Genomic DNA, 15,175 nt, shown 5'->3' with positions numbered 1-15,175 from the left:
AACACTTCCCTCCTGAACCTTATTTCACCCTTTAACATATTTAAATGTTTCGATCATGTCCCCCCTTTTCCATCTGTCCTCCAGACTATACAGATTGAGTTCATTAAGTCTTTCCTGATACGTTTTATGCTTAAGACCTTCCACCATTCTTGTAGCCCATCTTTGGACCCGTTCAATTTTGTCAATATCTTTTTGTAGGTGAGGTCTTCAGAACTGAACACAGTATTCCAAATGTGGTCTCACCAGCGCTCTATATAAGGGGATCACAATCTCCCTCTTCCTGCTTGTTATACCTCTAGCTATGCAGCCAAGCATCCTACTTGCTTTCCCTAAACACTTCCCTCCTGAACCTTATTTCACCCTTTAACATATTTAAATGTTTCGATCATGTCCCCCCTTTTCCATCTGTCCTCCAGACTATACAGATTGAGTTCATTAAGTCTTTCCTGATACGTTTTATGCTTAAGACCTTCCACCATTCTTGTAGCCCATCTTTGGACCCGTTCAATTTTGTCAATATCTTTTTGTAGGTGAGGTCTTCAGAACTGAACACAGTATTCCAAATGTGGTCTCACCAGCGCTCTATATAAGGGGATCACAATCTCCCTCTTCCTGCTTGTTATACCTCTAGCTATGCAGCCAAGCATCCTACTTGCTTTCCCTACTGCCTGACTGCACTGTCCACCCATTTTGAGACTGTCAGAAATCATTACCCCTAAATCCTTTTCTTCTGAAGTTTTTGCTAACACAGAACTGCCAATACAATACTCAGATTGAGGATTCCTTTTCCCAAAGTGCATTATTTTACATTTGGAAACATTAAACTGCAGTTTCCATTGCTTTGACCATTTATGTAGTAAAGCTAAATCATTTACCATATTACAGACCCCTCCAGGAATATCAATCCTATTGCACACTTTAGAGTCATCAGCAAATATGGTTGCAGTGTCCTGGGCTCCTGTGATCAGCTTATATGACCTCCTGACAAGCTAAGTTGACGCGGAAGGCAAATTAACAATTTATTACTATCTTAATAAATACAAAGGTCCAGTGTGGCAATAAAAGTCGTAAAATGGGGCAAACTCATTTAACAAATGTTTCACTTAGCAACATAAATTTTGGGCTCAATTATGACTCAAGGACTACCTGTATTTAGAATTTTATTTTAAACCTGCTGTTCTGTTCGGGTCGTATGTGACCCGAAGCCAAGTTTGAGTCCCTGTAAAAGATTTTCCCTGCATATCTGAAACTTGAAATTTCATGACTTTTCATCATTTCAAGGGTTCTCTCTATGAGAATTTTTTTGGGGGGGGGGTGAGGGTTTCTTTCTTTCTGGAAAAAAAAGTCACACTTGTTATGTTCCCGGGTCACCCTGACCGAAAACTCTTCATTTAAAGTGCATATGTTTGGTCAATTTGAAAACTTTTTTCACTTGTAAAGTAGTCTGAACATTTCTGCACACAATGATATGAAAAGTGAACTGAAAAAAATTATGCATATTGCTTTAATTTGGTTATTAAAGGCAGACCACCCCCGTTTTTCAGATTTTTTTTCAATTTATAGATAGTTTAGCTTGCAAAATGTGTTCAATTTTACTAAAGTTGGTGTGGGATTGGTAGTTTGAACATTTCTGAATATAAGAAAAATATAAATGAACTGAAAGAAATGATTCTTATTGTTTTTTTTAAATCAGAAATAAGCCCCCCCCCCTTGGCTGCTTGCAACCATTTTCACTTTTTATTTTTTTATGCTTCAAATCCGAAATATTCTTTAAAATCTTAGGCATTCATTTACTCAATTTAACAATGCTGATAATCATGAAAATATTTGTGGGGGTGGGGGCTAATTTTTTTCTGGGGAAAACAAAAAAGTCACGTTTACTCAGTTCGGGTCATATAGACCTGAAGAGAATGATTTTTTTTAGGTACTTGAATTTGGTCTTTTTGAAAACTTTTTCCACTGGGAAACTAGTTTGAACATTTATGAACGTAATGATATAAAAATTGAACTGAAAAAATTGAGACTTATATTTTTATTTTGATCAAAAAGTCCCTCCCCCCATTCTTTCTGAATTTCGTGTAAATTTATATTTTTTAAGGCTACAAATCTCTAAGGACATTTCCCCCAAAAGGTTTGATATACTAAATTGAACAATCCTGAACATAGGAAAAATATAAATGAACTGAAAAAAATGGTTCTTATTTGTTTATTTTTGCCTCAAAAGGGCCACCCCCCTCGGCCTTGCTTTGTGCCATTATGTTCACTTTTTATATATATTTGGCTAGAAATATTTGGAATATCCTTTTGAAAATCAAGCACATTGTAGCCAGAGAACTAATTTTATGAAAGAAATCCATTTTACTAAAAACAAGTATGTAAGTTTGAAATTAACAGCATAATTTTTATATAAATTGAAATAATTGAACACGGGGGGAGGCATACTTTTATGTGCAAAATCAACCAATATGCATCAATTTTTCCAGTTCAATTTTCATATCATTATGTTCAGAAATGTTCAAGCTACCAATCCCACACCAACTTTAGTAAAATAGAATGCATTTTGCAGGCAAAATTACCAATAAACCTAAAAGAAATTCACAAAAATGAGGGGAGGCACATTTATGTGCAAAATAAACCAATAAGGATTACTTTTTTCCGTTCAATTTTCCTTCCATTGTGTGCAGAAATGTTCAAACTTGTTTCCAGGTGAAAAAAGCTTTCAAAAAGACCAAATATAAGTACCTAAAATGATCAATTTGCAGTCCGGGTCAAATAGACCTGGGAACATAACATTAGGGAGTTTTTTCGAACAGAACAAAATGTATTGAAATAGACAATCTCCTTTGAATGAATTCTTTGCAAATGCTAGGATAAACTGAATAGGGTTATTGCATCTTAATTTTCTAAAACTGCTATTGGTAATAATATGCTGATTTTTTTTAATATTTAAAGAAATATTGGCATAAATTGATTTGCGGCGCAGGCGGAGTAACAGTCGGACAACAGTATTGGGTATAAATAGGGTCACTTTTATTAACTCAACTTAATTAACTAAATAACCAAATAAGCCCACGTGACCTGCAGTGGTGCATAAACTCAAATGGGGGCGGAGTTAACTTCAACACAAACTCAACTGAGCAACTTCTGGGCGAAAGCTCCATGCCTGGGTGCAGGGTCATGGTAAAATTACACCTGCGCCCTGCCCCTGGCTACGCCCCCTTGGCGTGTGGGATGGCTCGCCACTGGTCACTGATAATATCCAGCGAGCCACAGGAGCAACCCCCCTCAACGAACCCAGGCCGGTCGAGCCCTGTAATCCGAGAGGAAGATCCCCCCTTCACCTCAGTAGAGGTGCCCCTAAAGGAGATCACCGTTGCTGCTTACGCCCATTTCCGCCCCCTATCGGCCACAGCAGGGGGTGAAATTTTAATTTATTCCCCCTGCTCCCCCCCCTGCACATGAATGTGCAGGCACCTCTGCAGGTCCGCTAAAAATTTGTCATTACCGCTTTCTGATAAATGAACACCGTCCTGCCTATATAAGTCCCTGAGGGATGCCCTAATGTCGGGGTGGTCTATCACCCCACCCCACTCACGGAGTAACCATTTCCTAACTGCTCAATTGACCCTTTTCCTAGCCCCATCGACAGCCCTGGGATTTCTAGCATGCCTCCAAACCCTACGGGGCAAAATGTTGGACCAGAGGATGCGGGTGTCCGGCCACCGCTTCCAAATAACCTGCAATCCATCCCAAATGTGCCACAGCAAGTCAACGCCCGTAATAGCTCCCAGGTCATTGCCTCCCACATGCAAGACCAACCATCCTGGCACCCCCTGCACCTTCCCGCTGTTGAACAGCAAGGGAAGTAGCTCCAACCATCGTAGGCCTCTACGACCCAGCCATTGCACCCTAACATGCCGGTCCAGCTGCAACTGCATGCCTGGCGTTGTCTCCTGGGCCCGCCGCTCGGCCCAGTATACCATGCTGTGGCCACAGATCAGGACTCTACAGGCCCCCTGCACGTCATCTAAAAAAAGGGGGGGGGGAAGAGACAAAAACAAAGTAGCATTAGAATCGGCCACCTGGGCCGCGCCCTGGTCCCGCCCCCACTCACCTAAGGACGGATGTAGGCCCGGAAAGCCGTAGAACGCCAACGGCCCACCGCGCGTATGTCTGGCGTGCTGAAACCAACTTCGGCTGCAAAAGAAGCTGCGCCAATCCTGAAAGAGTGTGTCCCGTAACGCATGGGGTCCAGGCCCATCCGGGCCAGGGCCTTGGTTGCCACAGCCCAGAACTGGTACCTAGTGAGAGGGTCCCCGGATGCATGGCAGAAAAGCGGGCCGGGGTAACTTCCCCGGATGCCCCAATACGATGAGATTGCCCCCACGGGGCACACCTTCCTCTGGCTGGTCTTGGAAAGCTGGACCGTCACGCCCCGGCCCCTCTGATCTGTTTTGGAGCAGCGCAGACGAAGGAAAACTGAGCCCCGCCGAAATCGAATGTCCCTAGCTGTAAAGGCGCGGCCAGAGTGATCGAACTTGGATGCCGCCAAAACCTCGCTTATACGGAACGCACCAAAAAACAACGTAACCGCAACCGCGCGGTAAAGGGCTGCCTCATACTGGGAGCGACACAGCTTGTCCCACAAATCACCCAAAGCCCGTAAGTGGGCCAACTTGAGGGGGCGTCTCCTATCACCCTGGGGCGGGCCCTTCTCCCTAACCCACCCCTCCAGTGCCTTTTTAATCCTGAAGTCACCTGTGTTATCCAAGAAACCCCTGGACTTGGCTATAAAAGCCAGGCCGGCCAGTTTGCCTCGAATTGTGCGGGCTGACAACCCCCGGCGTTTACTAAGAGAACAGAACTCCAGCAGGTGCTCCACCGGGGCCGGCCAAAGCTGGTCGTACCGCTTACCATGACGGAAAACCCAAAATTCCCTACCTGCCCGCTGGTAGGACTTCCTGGTGCTTGCTGCTATGGACAGGTCGATTGCCCTGTTCACGTCGGCCCTCCAATCTGCCACAGGAGCGGGGAGGGTGCCTCCGGTTGTTCCGCGGCCTGTGGGGCAAGCAGCCGGAACCTAGCCAACTGCCCCCTTGACAAAGCGTCTGCTACCCCATTCCTGATCCCCGGGACATGGTGAGCCCGGAAAAGCATGTTCTGGGCCAAGCACCTAACCACCATGTGACGCACCAAACCCATCACTCTCTCGTTCTTGGAAGAAAGTGTGTTGACAACATGTACAACCGCCATGTTGTCGCACCAAAAATGTATCGTCTTACCGGTGAAGCTAGGGGACCATAGCTCGATAGCCACGACAATTGGGAACAGCTCCAAGAACGTCAAGTCCTTGCACACTGCGGTGCCCTGCCACTCTTGAGGCCAGTCTGCCCTAAACCACCTATCCTTCCAGACCACCCCAAAACCAACTGCTCCGGCTGCATCGGATTTCACCTGGAAGTCGCCTTTCAACAGCATGTCCTGTCTCCAAAAGGAGACCCCGTTATACGTCTGCAAAAATTCCTGCCACACCCCCAGGTCCTTCCTCACGCTAGCCGTCAAGCGGATTCTGTGGTGAGGCTTGGAGAGGCCGGCCGTAGCCTGGTAAAGCCTGAACATGAACGCCCTACCTGGCGCTATTACCCTACAAGCGAAGTTCAACATACCCGCCAGCTCCTGTACCTGCCTAAGGGTCACCCTTCTGGCGGCCCTAACGACCCTAACTGTGTCCCGCAGCTTTGCTAGTTTGTCTTCCGGAAGATGACAGGTCTGGGCAACCGAGTCCACCTCAATGCCCAGGAATGTAAGCCTAGTGGTGGGCCCCTCGGTCTTCTCGTGCGCCAGAGGCACGCCGAGGTCCCCGCACAACCCCTGAAAACCTGCCATTCCCCGCTGGCATTCGTCAGAGCCCGCCGGCCCCGCGAAAAGAAAATCGTCTAAGTAATGGACCACTGACCGTATCCCAGAACTCCTCACGTGGGCCCACTCTAGGAAGGAACTAAACTTCTCGAACAATGAACATGAAACTGAACAACCCATCGGGAGGGCCCGATCAACAAAAAACCCCCCCTCAAACTGAAAACCTAAGAGGTCGAAATCCTCGGGGTGAATCGGCAAGAGCCGGAAGGCCGACTTGATATCGCACTTACCCATCAGGGCCCCCGGACCGCACTCTCGAACCACCGAGACCGCCGTATCAAAGGAAGTATAACGCACCGAACACAGGTCATCAGGAATATGATCGTTAACTGAGTTACCCGGAGGAAAAGACAGGTGGTGAATAAGCCGGAACTCTCCCGCCGCCCGCTTGGGCACCACTCCCAGGGGGGATACTTGCAGAGAAGGGAGGGGCGGCTCCTTAAAGGGGCCCAGCACCCGGCCTTCCCGCACCTCCTTCATAATTTTCTCCCGAACCACGTGTTCCATTCCGGAAACCGACCTAAGGTTCTTAGCCAGGCAAGCAATCCTGGGCCCCCTATACGGAATTCTAAAACCCTCCGAAAAACCTGTAACCAAGAACTCAGCCTCTTTCTTAGGGCGAAAACCCCCAAGCCAGTATCTCAACCTATCCAATTTAATGGGGGTTGGCCCCCTTGCCCTGAGCTCCAGGCACCTGGGCCTTGGCCTGGCCAACTGCTGCCTTGTTGCCGCCTCCCCCCCTGCCCCTATAGCAGGCTGATATTGGGTGTCTGCCATTACACAACGCGCAGGCATGGCGAAATCGACAAGCTGGCCTGGCACAGGCTCCTCTGGCGCCGTACTCGTAACAGTACGGCGGGATCCGAAAGGGCGAACTCATCGCACCCCGCTGCGCCGAGCCCTGGGTCCCCGAGACCGCCCCCGGGCGGGGGAGGGTAGCCTCTTTTCCCTGGGTCAGCAGCAGGTGGCCTGTAGGCGTCCGCCCGCTAGCTGGGGTGGCGGGTTGCTGCGTGGCCTGAAGCCACAAATCGTTGTGCCGCATGTCCCACGGCCAGTGCCTATTGTGTGCGGCAAACCTCCTAAAATCCTCATCGTATTGCTTCCACGCCTCCCCACCAAACTCCTGATAAGCCCGTAATATCATATTCATATATAGGATAAGCTCGTGGGTCTTGTGGACATCATCTTCGACAACCACTGAGTGATATGCCAGAAAGGCGTATGCCCATGATAAAATTCCTTTATCCATCTTGACGTCCTTTGACTCCACAGCCCCCTTCTTACCTTCCTTGTCCTTGTCCTTCTTAGATTTTTCTGGCAACAGAATCTTAAATATATCGACATAAGCCCCGCGCCAAATCTTTCGCTTAAGGGCCTGTGACATGTGCATGCTAAGCGGAGTGTCAGGGAGGCCAGGGGCAAAAGGGTTGTCGCTGTCGACAGTGGAGGTATCAGTGGACTCTGTGGTCGTGGACTCTGAGCTATCCCTTGAGGGGTCCCTCCTTTTCCTGCCCCTCCTTGTCATCCCACGTTTTCGGCCCCTCCCCCATACCTGGGCTGCCGTGCGCGAACGCCATGTGCTATGTGATTTATGTGACTTGCGTTTAACCGCCCGTACCCTGCCTCGTGGTCCCCGTGGCCGGGACCAACAGTGCCTGGGTACCGGGCACTCACCCCAATGTGAAGAGTCGTCATCCGCCTCCTCTGAGGCAGAAGCGGCCCTGCTTCCACGTCTCCTCTTGCGCCGCTTCTTGGCGCGCCGGTCGGATCGCACCATCTGAGACCTTTCTTCAGATTCCGAGGAGCTTCGGGTCCCCTCAGCGCTCATGGCACCCCTGGCGTCCTCGTGCCGGGACCGGCCCCTCTTCCTCGGCCCCTCGTCCAATTTCTCAAGTAAGGCAGAAAGAAGGTGTGAAGATACAGAGACTGACTCCTCCCCTGTACCCTCATTCCCAACTGCCCGTGCTGGGGGGGACCCCTCATCAGACCCACTCGTTTCAAATGGGCTGGGGTCACCCTCCCCGGGATCGGCAACCTCCCTCCTGCTGCCACGTGGCCCCCTGGCTGGGGCCCTCCCCTGGCGGTGGCCTGCTGCCCTAGGGGTCACCCCCTGGCGCCTTGGGGCCTGCCCCCTGTTGGTCTCCTCCCCCCTGGAGCTGCCCTCCCTGCTTGGCCTGTTGACATGCTCAGCCCCAGGGGCCTCCCCCCAAGTCCTCTTGGGGGCCCTTCTCCTTCCCGTACGGCGAGGCTCAATGGGGGGGTTGCTCTGAGCGCCGGCCTGCCCCCCCGCTGCCCGCCGCCGGGTCCCGGACTTCGCCCTGCTGCCCCTCGCCATGCTGCCGCCCCCCTCCAAACCAGAAGAGGCCCGACAAACAGCCGATGCCTCTGGCGTCGTCAGCCCGGGCCTCCTGATGCCGCCCACACGACCGCCTAGGCCTCCGGGCCTAGCTGCGCTCCCTCCGCCGTGCGCCGCCGGCCTGCGCCTCCTGACTGCCGCCCCAGCGATCGCGCCGGCCTCAGAGGCTTGTCGGGCTCCCTTCGCCAGCGGGCTGTCGGCCCGAGCCGCCGATCGCCGCCCACGCGCTTCTCCGCCTTCGGGCCTCCTCCGACGTCCGGGAGCAGCAGGGCTGTCTCCAAACTGCCTGGGCGAGGGTAACTGCGCCACGAGGCAGCCCCTTTTATAGGGCTGCCTCACCCTCGCCCGGCCAATGGGTGGCCCGCGCCACCAAACTTCATCACTGCGGCCCCTAGGGATGACGAGGGGCCGCAGGCTCCGCCCCAACATGGCGGCCTCCTTTCCCGGTCCCACGCCGCAACCCCGCGCCGGCTGGTAAGTCGCCGGTGGCATTGTACTGAAAGTTGTCTTTTCATCCCCCACCCACCCTCCCTGAAAAGCCATATGATCCAGCCCAGAAATCTCCAATGCTTCACTGGAGCAAGATAATAGAGAACAATATGATTTTGGAAAAATAATAAATTATACATGTAATCATGGATTTGATACTAAATAACCTACTAAATCCTTCTCCAGGTCCTGTCTGCCAAACAATGTCGGACAGGGGCCCACGGGGAAGGACCTTCTCAGTGGCAGCTCCAACCCTGTGGAACCAACTGCCCCTGGAGATTCACAATATCCCTACCCTACAGGCCTTCTGGAAAGCCATTAAAATCTGGCTCCTCCGGCGGGACTAGGATCATGAATGACTGAATGTATGAATGGTGTTAGAAGGATTATTAATAGCTTCCATATTTCATTTTGATATTGTAACTTTTGTACTGTTTTAAATGTTGTTAGCTGCCCAGGGTGCACTGGAATTGTGCAGCATACAAATCATGATAGATAGATAGATAGACAGACAGACAGATAGATGATAGATAGATAGATAGATAGATAGATAGATAGATAGATAGATAGATAGATAGATAGATAGATAGATAGATAGATAAGACAATGGGTAGGATCCTTCCTTTGTAAAGGTACAGTAATTTTATTGGACTTCTCAAAGTAATTGTTTTTTAAACAAAATTGTTGAAAAGCGATGATTAAAGGAAAGAGGCCAAACTTGCTGTCTTACTATTTCAGATTATGCGGACTCAGACAAACATGCATTTGTTGTTCCAGAAATTGAATGATTCTTTACATTGTATGGTTAAAAAAAAAGGCTAGATTAAATTAACCAATGGAAGCATTATTGGAATCGATCAACATGAACAATTTTGTGTCTTTAGCTGGCCTAATATTGATGATATATTTTGTCATATTTTATTTTGAATCACTTCAGGAAATTGGCGTTTTGTATCCTCTATCAATTTAGGTGCAACATGTCACACACCCCCTATAGTTGAAAATGCTAGAATTAGTGAAGATACAATAAAGAAGTACACGAATGGCGAGAAAATAACTTACCAGTGTAATGACGGTTTTGAGATATCTGGATCAGCTACTGTAACATGTAGACAAAATAACTGGTCACGCTTGCCAAGATGTCAAGGTAGGAATATATGGTCTATATTTTTGCTGAGATTCACAAAATTCACATGGAGAGTACATTTTTTAAAATTCAGAAATGAAATATTATTTATCTTATTAATTAATCCACAGAGAGGGGCGTATCAGAGGTTGCATTTGCGGAAGCTAGTCTGTTTGTGCCCAAGCAGCAAACCAGTCCAGCCAACCCACCAATCCAACCAGTCAGCCAGCCACAGACCAGTAGAAATGAAGTTAAAAAATTAAACACAGCAGCAGTAGAAAGTTGTGGAAAAATATATTTACTTCTTTATACTACTACTACTACAATTACTACTGTCTATACTATACATACAATAAACTAGTCTCTTACTAGTACCTTGCTACAACTATCTTAGTTCAATACCTTCTAGGAACCAACTTGTACAGCATTTCAGCTTCTTCAAAGCATATTTCCACGAACAGCACCAGCACACAAGCTAACAGCGAACAGGGAGAGAACAGACATAGAAAGAGCAGGGAGCTCTTGCCTAATTAAATACCATTCACATAATTGCTAGGTTGCTGCAGGCTCAACTGCCTCTGAATGACTCAGCATTCTTAACAGAGGCCTACATTCTGTATTAAGATATTACCCAGGGATTTTTAATTCCTGACATGGCGGCATACAAATCCAACAAACAAACAAACAAACAATTAAATTTAAAAAATCTGAACCATTCACCCAAGATGAGCTGTTGCTCTTATTTTTTCCTGTTTGACAAATAGATAAGCCTGTGGGCATTTTGATACAATCATTATTTTTCCACACATCTTCAATTGCTCAACTTCCAACCTACATGCCAGCATTCCCCCTCAGGTGGCCCGCAAAAAGGAGCAAAATATAGTCTTTAACTAATCAGGAAAAAAATTAAGTTACACCTTAATTGCAGGACTACTCTTCAGAATAATTAGAAAGGATGGGAGATTATTGCCATTTGTAACTGGTATCTTAAGTTCTAGAGGGTGGAGTCACTGAGTGCTGGGAGATAGGATGAAGTTGAACTTCCTCCAATTTGAAATGTCTTATTTTCTGCTTAAAAAGAAATGCAGTTCATTACTTTTGGTAGTGTTTTCTCTGCTTTAGCATTTCCTAATCGGAGGGTGGGGTGTCAGCCTAGATTTTATTTATTTTATTTTATTTATTTATTTTGTCCAATACACAATGAGGTTTTTAGTGGGTATCACATATAACATGTTGTTGGTTTTTTTTTGCTGAATTTGAAAATTAAGGGAGACTAGGATAGATCTATTTCGGCCTTATTTTGGCCTCATCAGCTAGCCATACCCACTGGGACTTGAACCTGCAACCTTTGCCTTGTAAGGCAGAGAATTATCCTCTAGACTACAGTATCCAATCCCTTCAGCTCTGCACCAGGGAAGGGTTACATATGTTTGTGTCGAATCATATATATACATATAGTAAAATACATGATGAAGGTTATAGAGGAGATACTCATAGTAAAATATATCTAAGAAAGAATATAAAAGAAGATATAGTAATAGAACATATCAATGAAAGAATAGAAGAAGAGATATAGGAATAGAAGTAAGGTATAGGAAATATAGGAGAGCAATAGAACAGGGGACAGAAGGCACTCTAGTGCACTTGTACTCGCCCCTTACTGAATCTGGATAGGTCAACCATAGATAATCTAAGGATAAAGTGTTGGGGGTTTGGGGATGACAGTGTGGAGTCCGGTAATGAGGTCCACGCTTTGACAACTCGGTTACTGAAGTCATATTTTTTACAGTCACATTTGGAGCGGTTAATATTAAGTTAATATTAAGATATCCAGTCTATTTGAGGTCATGGAAACCCAGCAGGAGGGACACATTTTAAAGTAGTGCAGATTTTATGTCTGGAAATAGCACTTATGATTAGCTTGCCTACCTTGAATGATCAAGCTTGTTTGCTTATTTACCATATTTTTTGGAATATAAGATGCACCAGAGCATAAAATGCATCTTAGTTTTGGGAAAGGAAAACAAGGAAAAGCAAATCTGCCTCTGTCTCCCAGAAATTTGCCTCCCAGCAAACTGCACAGAAGATATACACTGTTTGCTGTGTATTTCTGTGCATCTGAGTCTAATAATAGAAATAGCAAAGAATTGGAGAAATATAGATTATAGCATTATATTAATGCCAACAGGTTTTCTTAAGCGTCATCACACCAACTCTTTCCAATTATTTAAATAGATCTACTCCAATCATGACTAAGTCAGGGTTTAACTCAGCTGCCTTATCTTTATATTAAACAGGACCACTGCTAGATTTCAGATGATACTTTTACAGATACTGTTAAAATTGATATGGCTATCTGGAAGTACAGTTATTCTCAACAATTTAAAAGAAGATACAACAACACTAAGCCTCTTCAGATCAAGCATTTATTTTAAAAGGATTTTTCATTTTGTTAAGTTGTCTAGAACAATAAGAAAGCAGTGTTTAAAAAATAAGTCTAATAATTTGAACATTGTACAGGCATTTATAGTTATTGACTTATCTCCTTGCAGCAAACAACAAACAAAATTCTGTCTTCCCTCTCACTGCCAGTGATTTGCCCCCATGCAGCTTTAATTTCACTTACATTTTAAAATATGGGTTTGCCTGCAGCTTCAATCAAACAGCTGAGGGTTGAAAGGCATATAATCAGTGGCTTATGCTAATCAGGCTATGGGCTGCTTGCTGCAAGGAGGTAAATTGCTGGGAGGCAGAAACCAAAAGGTGTGGGTACTGGGAGACTACAGCAACCATGTTTTCACCCTCTTTTGCGGGGGTAAAAGGTGTGTTTTATAATCCACTTCTATCCCATCACAATCTAGAGACAGTTAGCTGCTTATATAGAGTATAAAAACAAAGTATAACAGCCTCATTACAATCAACTGTAAAAATAGTAAAGCAACAGAACAGACTACATGGTCTTTATATTAATCTGTTCTCTCTCATCCAGATCTGATGGTTTCCAGACATCAGCAAAGGATATTGAGACCATTTCCCTCAAAGCCTAGAGTAGAGGATCACAGTTGCATCTGTTGCTTTGCGGCTTCGTAACAGACTGATTAGAAGGGAAAAGGCCAGAATAGTTCATCATGCAGAGGTCATTCACTCGATAGCTTCTTTTCTGCATGTAGTTCATAGAAGGATTTAAATTTCTTGCAAAATAATCCAGTTTTCAATACAATATTTTAGAATTGCTCTAATGCACAGATACCATCTAAGTATTAATGTTGTATTCTTATTTAGCTTTTACAAACAAAATTAGAAAACAGACTGTATATAGATTCTCCCACCCTCTGAGTTAACAATAATCCTACAAAAGGAGTTTGAGAGAAAATTATTTACACAAAGAACTCATTACCACTAATCTAAGACTGATCAGATATCATGATAGTAAGGATTGAAGGCACCCAGTTTCATTTCTTCAAGGAGGAAGAGGACGTTCCACTCTCTGTAGTCTCACATTCTGCTCACCTCAAAGGGAACAGACCCTGCAGGGCCACTCTTGTATTTTCTGTGCCATATGATATGTACTGTCAATTTTGGTTTAAAAAGTTAAAGTGAGAGCATGTTTACAGAAGTTTGTTTTGGGAAAACCAAGTGCATTTAACTGAACCATTTTTGTTACTATTTTAGATGTAAGATGTTCTTCTCCCCCTGAAATTCAAAATGGTCAGATTGTTGGTGACATAAAGGAGAAGTATTTCCCCCAGGAGAAAGTGTATTATCAATGCAGCACACGTTATACTTTTCTTGGATCTTCTTTCATTACATGTTTGAAGAAACGTTGGGAACAACAACTACCACGTTGTACAGGTATTTGTACAGATCTTCACTACGTAGAACTGAAGTTAAAAAGTGGAAATGAATTTGTTTTTATTTCACTGGCTCTTTCGTGTTATTTTGAAAAAAGTTCTGTCAGACTTTTTCAATACTATATTATATACCAATATTGTATAATAATGTCTTTTGTAAACTACTCAAGACTCACTTATACCGCCAGGTATGCGGTAGGGTTTTATATGTTTTTAATATTAAATTTGTTCCACTACTATATTGTTTTTATTACTGTTGTGAGCAGCCCCGAGTCTTCGGAGAGGGGCGGCATACAAATCTAATAAATAATAATAATAATAATAATAATAATAATAATAATAATAATAATAATAATATGCTATAATATGCTATAATTGTAAAATTTAATGTCCCGGTTGAATTGTGAAATTAGATTTTATTTATTTATTTTTGTTAGGCATATATGGAATGAGGTGAAGTCAATAGTAGATAGTCTAAGGTTAAGAATGTAAGGATTTGGGGAAGAAAGCAGAGAATCAGGCAGTTTATTCCATGCATTGATCACTCTGTTGCTGAAGTCCTATTGTCTGCAATCGAGTTTGGAGCAGTTTACATTGTATCTATTGTGACTCGTGTATTGTTGCAGTTGAAGCTAAAATAGTCACTGATTGGTAGGACAATGTAGGAGCTAATTTTATGTGCTAAACTTAAGTCAGACCTAAGTTGGTGTAGTTCTAAATTGTCTAAAAACAAATGGTGGCATAAGGTATTCTGTTGCAAACAACGGAGCAGAAGACTCTTCTCTTGAAATATCTCTCGACATTCTCAATTGTCTTAGATAGATAGATTTTTATTGGCCGTGTGATTGGACACACAAGGAATTTGTCTTGGTGCATATGCTCTCAGCGTACATAAAATAAAATATACATTTGTCAAGAATCATGTGGTACAACACTTAATGATTTTCATAGGGGTCAAATAAGCAATGAAGAAGCAATATTAATAAAAAACTTAGGATATAAGCAACAAGTTACAGTTATACAGTCAACATGGGAGGAAATGGGTGATAGGAATGATGAGGAAAACTAGTAGAATAGAAGTGCAGATTTAGTAGAAAGTCTGACAGTGTTGAGGGAATTATTTGTTTAGTACAGTGATGGCGTTCGGAAAAAAACTGTTCTTGTGTCTGGTTGTCTTGGTGTGCAGTGCTCTGTAGCGATGTTTTGAGGGTAGGAGTTGAAACAATTTGTGTCCAGGATGTGAGGGGTCAGTAAATATTTTCCCCACCCTCTTTTTGACTCGTGCAGTACACAGGTCCTCAATGGAAGGCAGGTTGGCAGCGATTGTTTTTTCTGCAGTTCTGATTATCCTCTGGAGTCTGTGTCGGTTTTGTTGGGTTGCAGCACCAAACCAGATGGTTATAGAGGTGCAGATGACAAACTCAATGATTCCTC

General features: G+C 44.8%; 1 protein-coding gene and 1 long non-coding RNA gene across 7 annotated transcripts in view; both read left to right on the top strand.

Annotated features, from left to right (window-relative positions):
* Nucleotides 1–15,175, top strand: part of LOC139164357 (uncharacterized) — a 283,996-nt gene that overhangs the window by 164,037 nt on the left and 104,784 nt on the right. The window lies entirely within an intron of this gene.
* The window catches only part of LOC139164351 (complement factor H-related protein 1-like), a 74,130-nt gene that overhangs the window by 50,843 nt on the left and 8,112 nt on the right, over nt 1–15,175 (top strand). For 4 of the 6 annotated variants that reach the window (XM_070746360.1, XM_070746359.1, XM_070746357.1 and 1 more), the window contains 2 exons: nt 9,702–9,911; nt 13,563–13,742. In XM_070746360.1, the coding sequence (XP_070602461.1) occupies nt 9,702–9,911; nt 13,563–13,742 (390 nt within the window). The remainder of the gene's footprint in view (nt 1–9,701; nt 9,912–13,562; nt 13,743–15,175) is intronic. The other 2 variants (XM_070746361.1, XM_070746358.1) reach the window with 1 other exon arrangement.

The sequence above is a fragment of the Erythrolamprus reginae genome, chromosome 3 (genome assembly GCF_031021105.1).
Source record: "Erythrolamprus reginae isolate rEryReg1 chromosome 3, rEryReg1.hap1, whole genome shotgun sequence".
Taxonomy (NCBI): Eukaryota; Metazoa; Chordata; class Lepidosauria; order Squamata; family Dipsadidae; genus Erythrolamprus; species Erythrolamprus reginae.
Note: the sequence above shows the minus strand (reverse complement) of the source record. Positions and strands in the feature narration are given on the sequence as shown.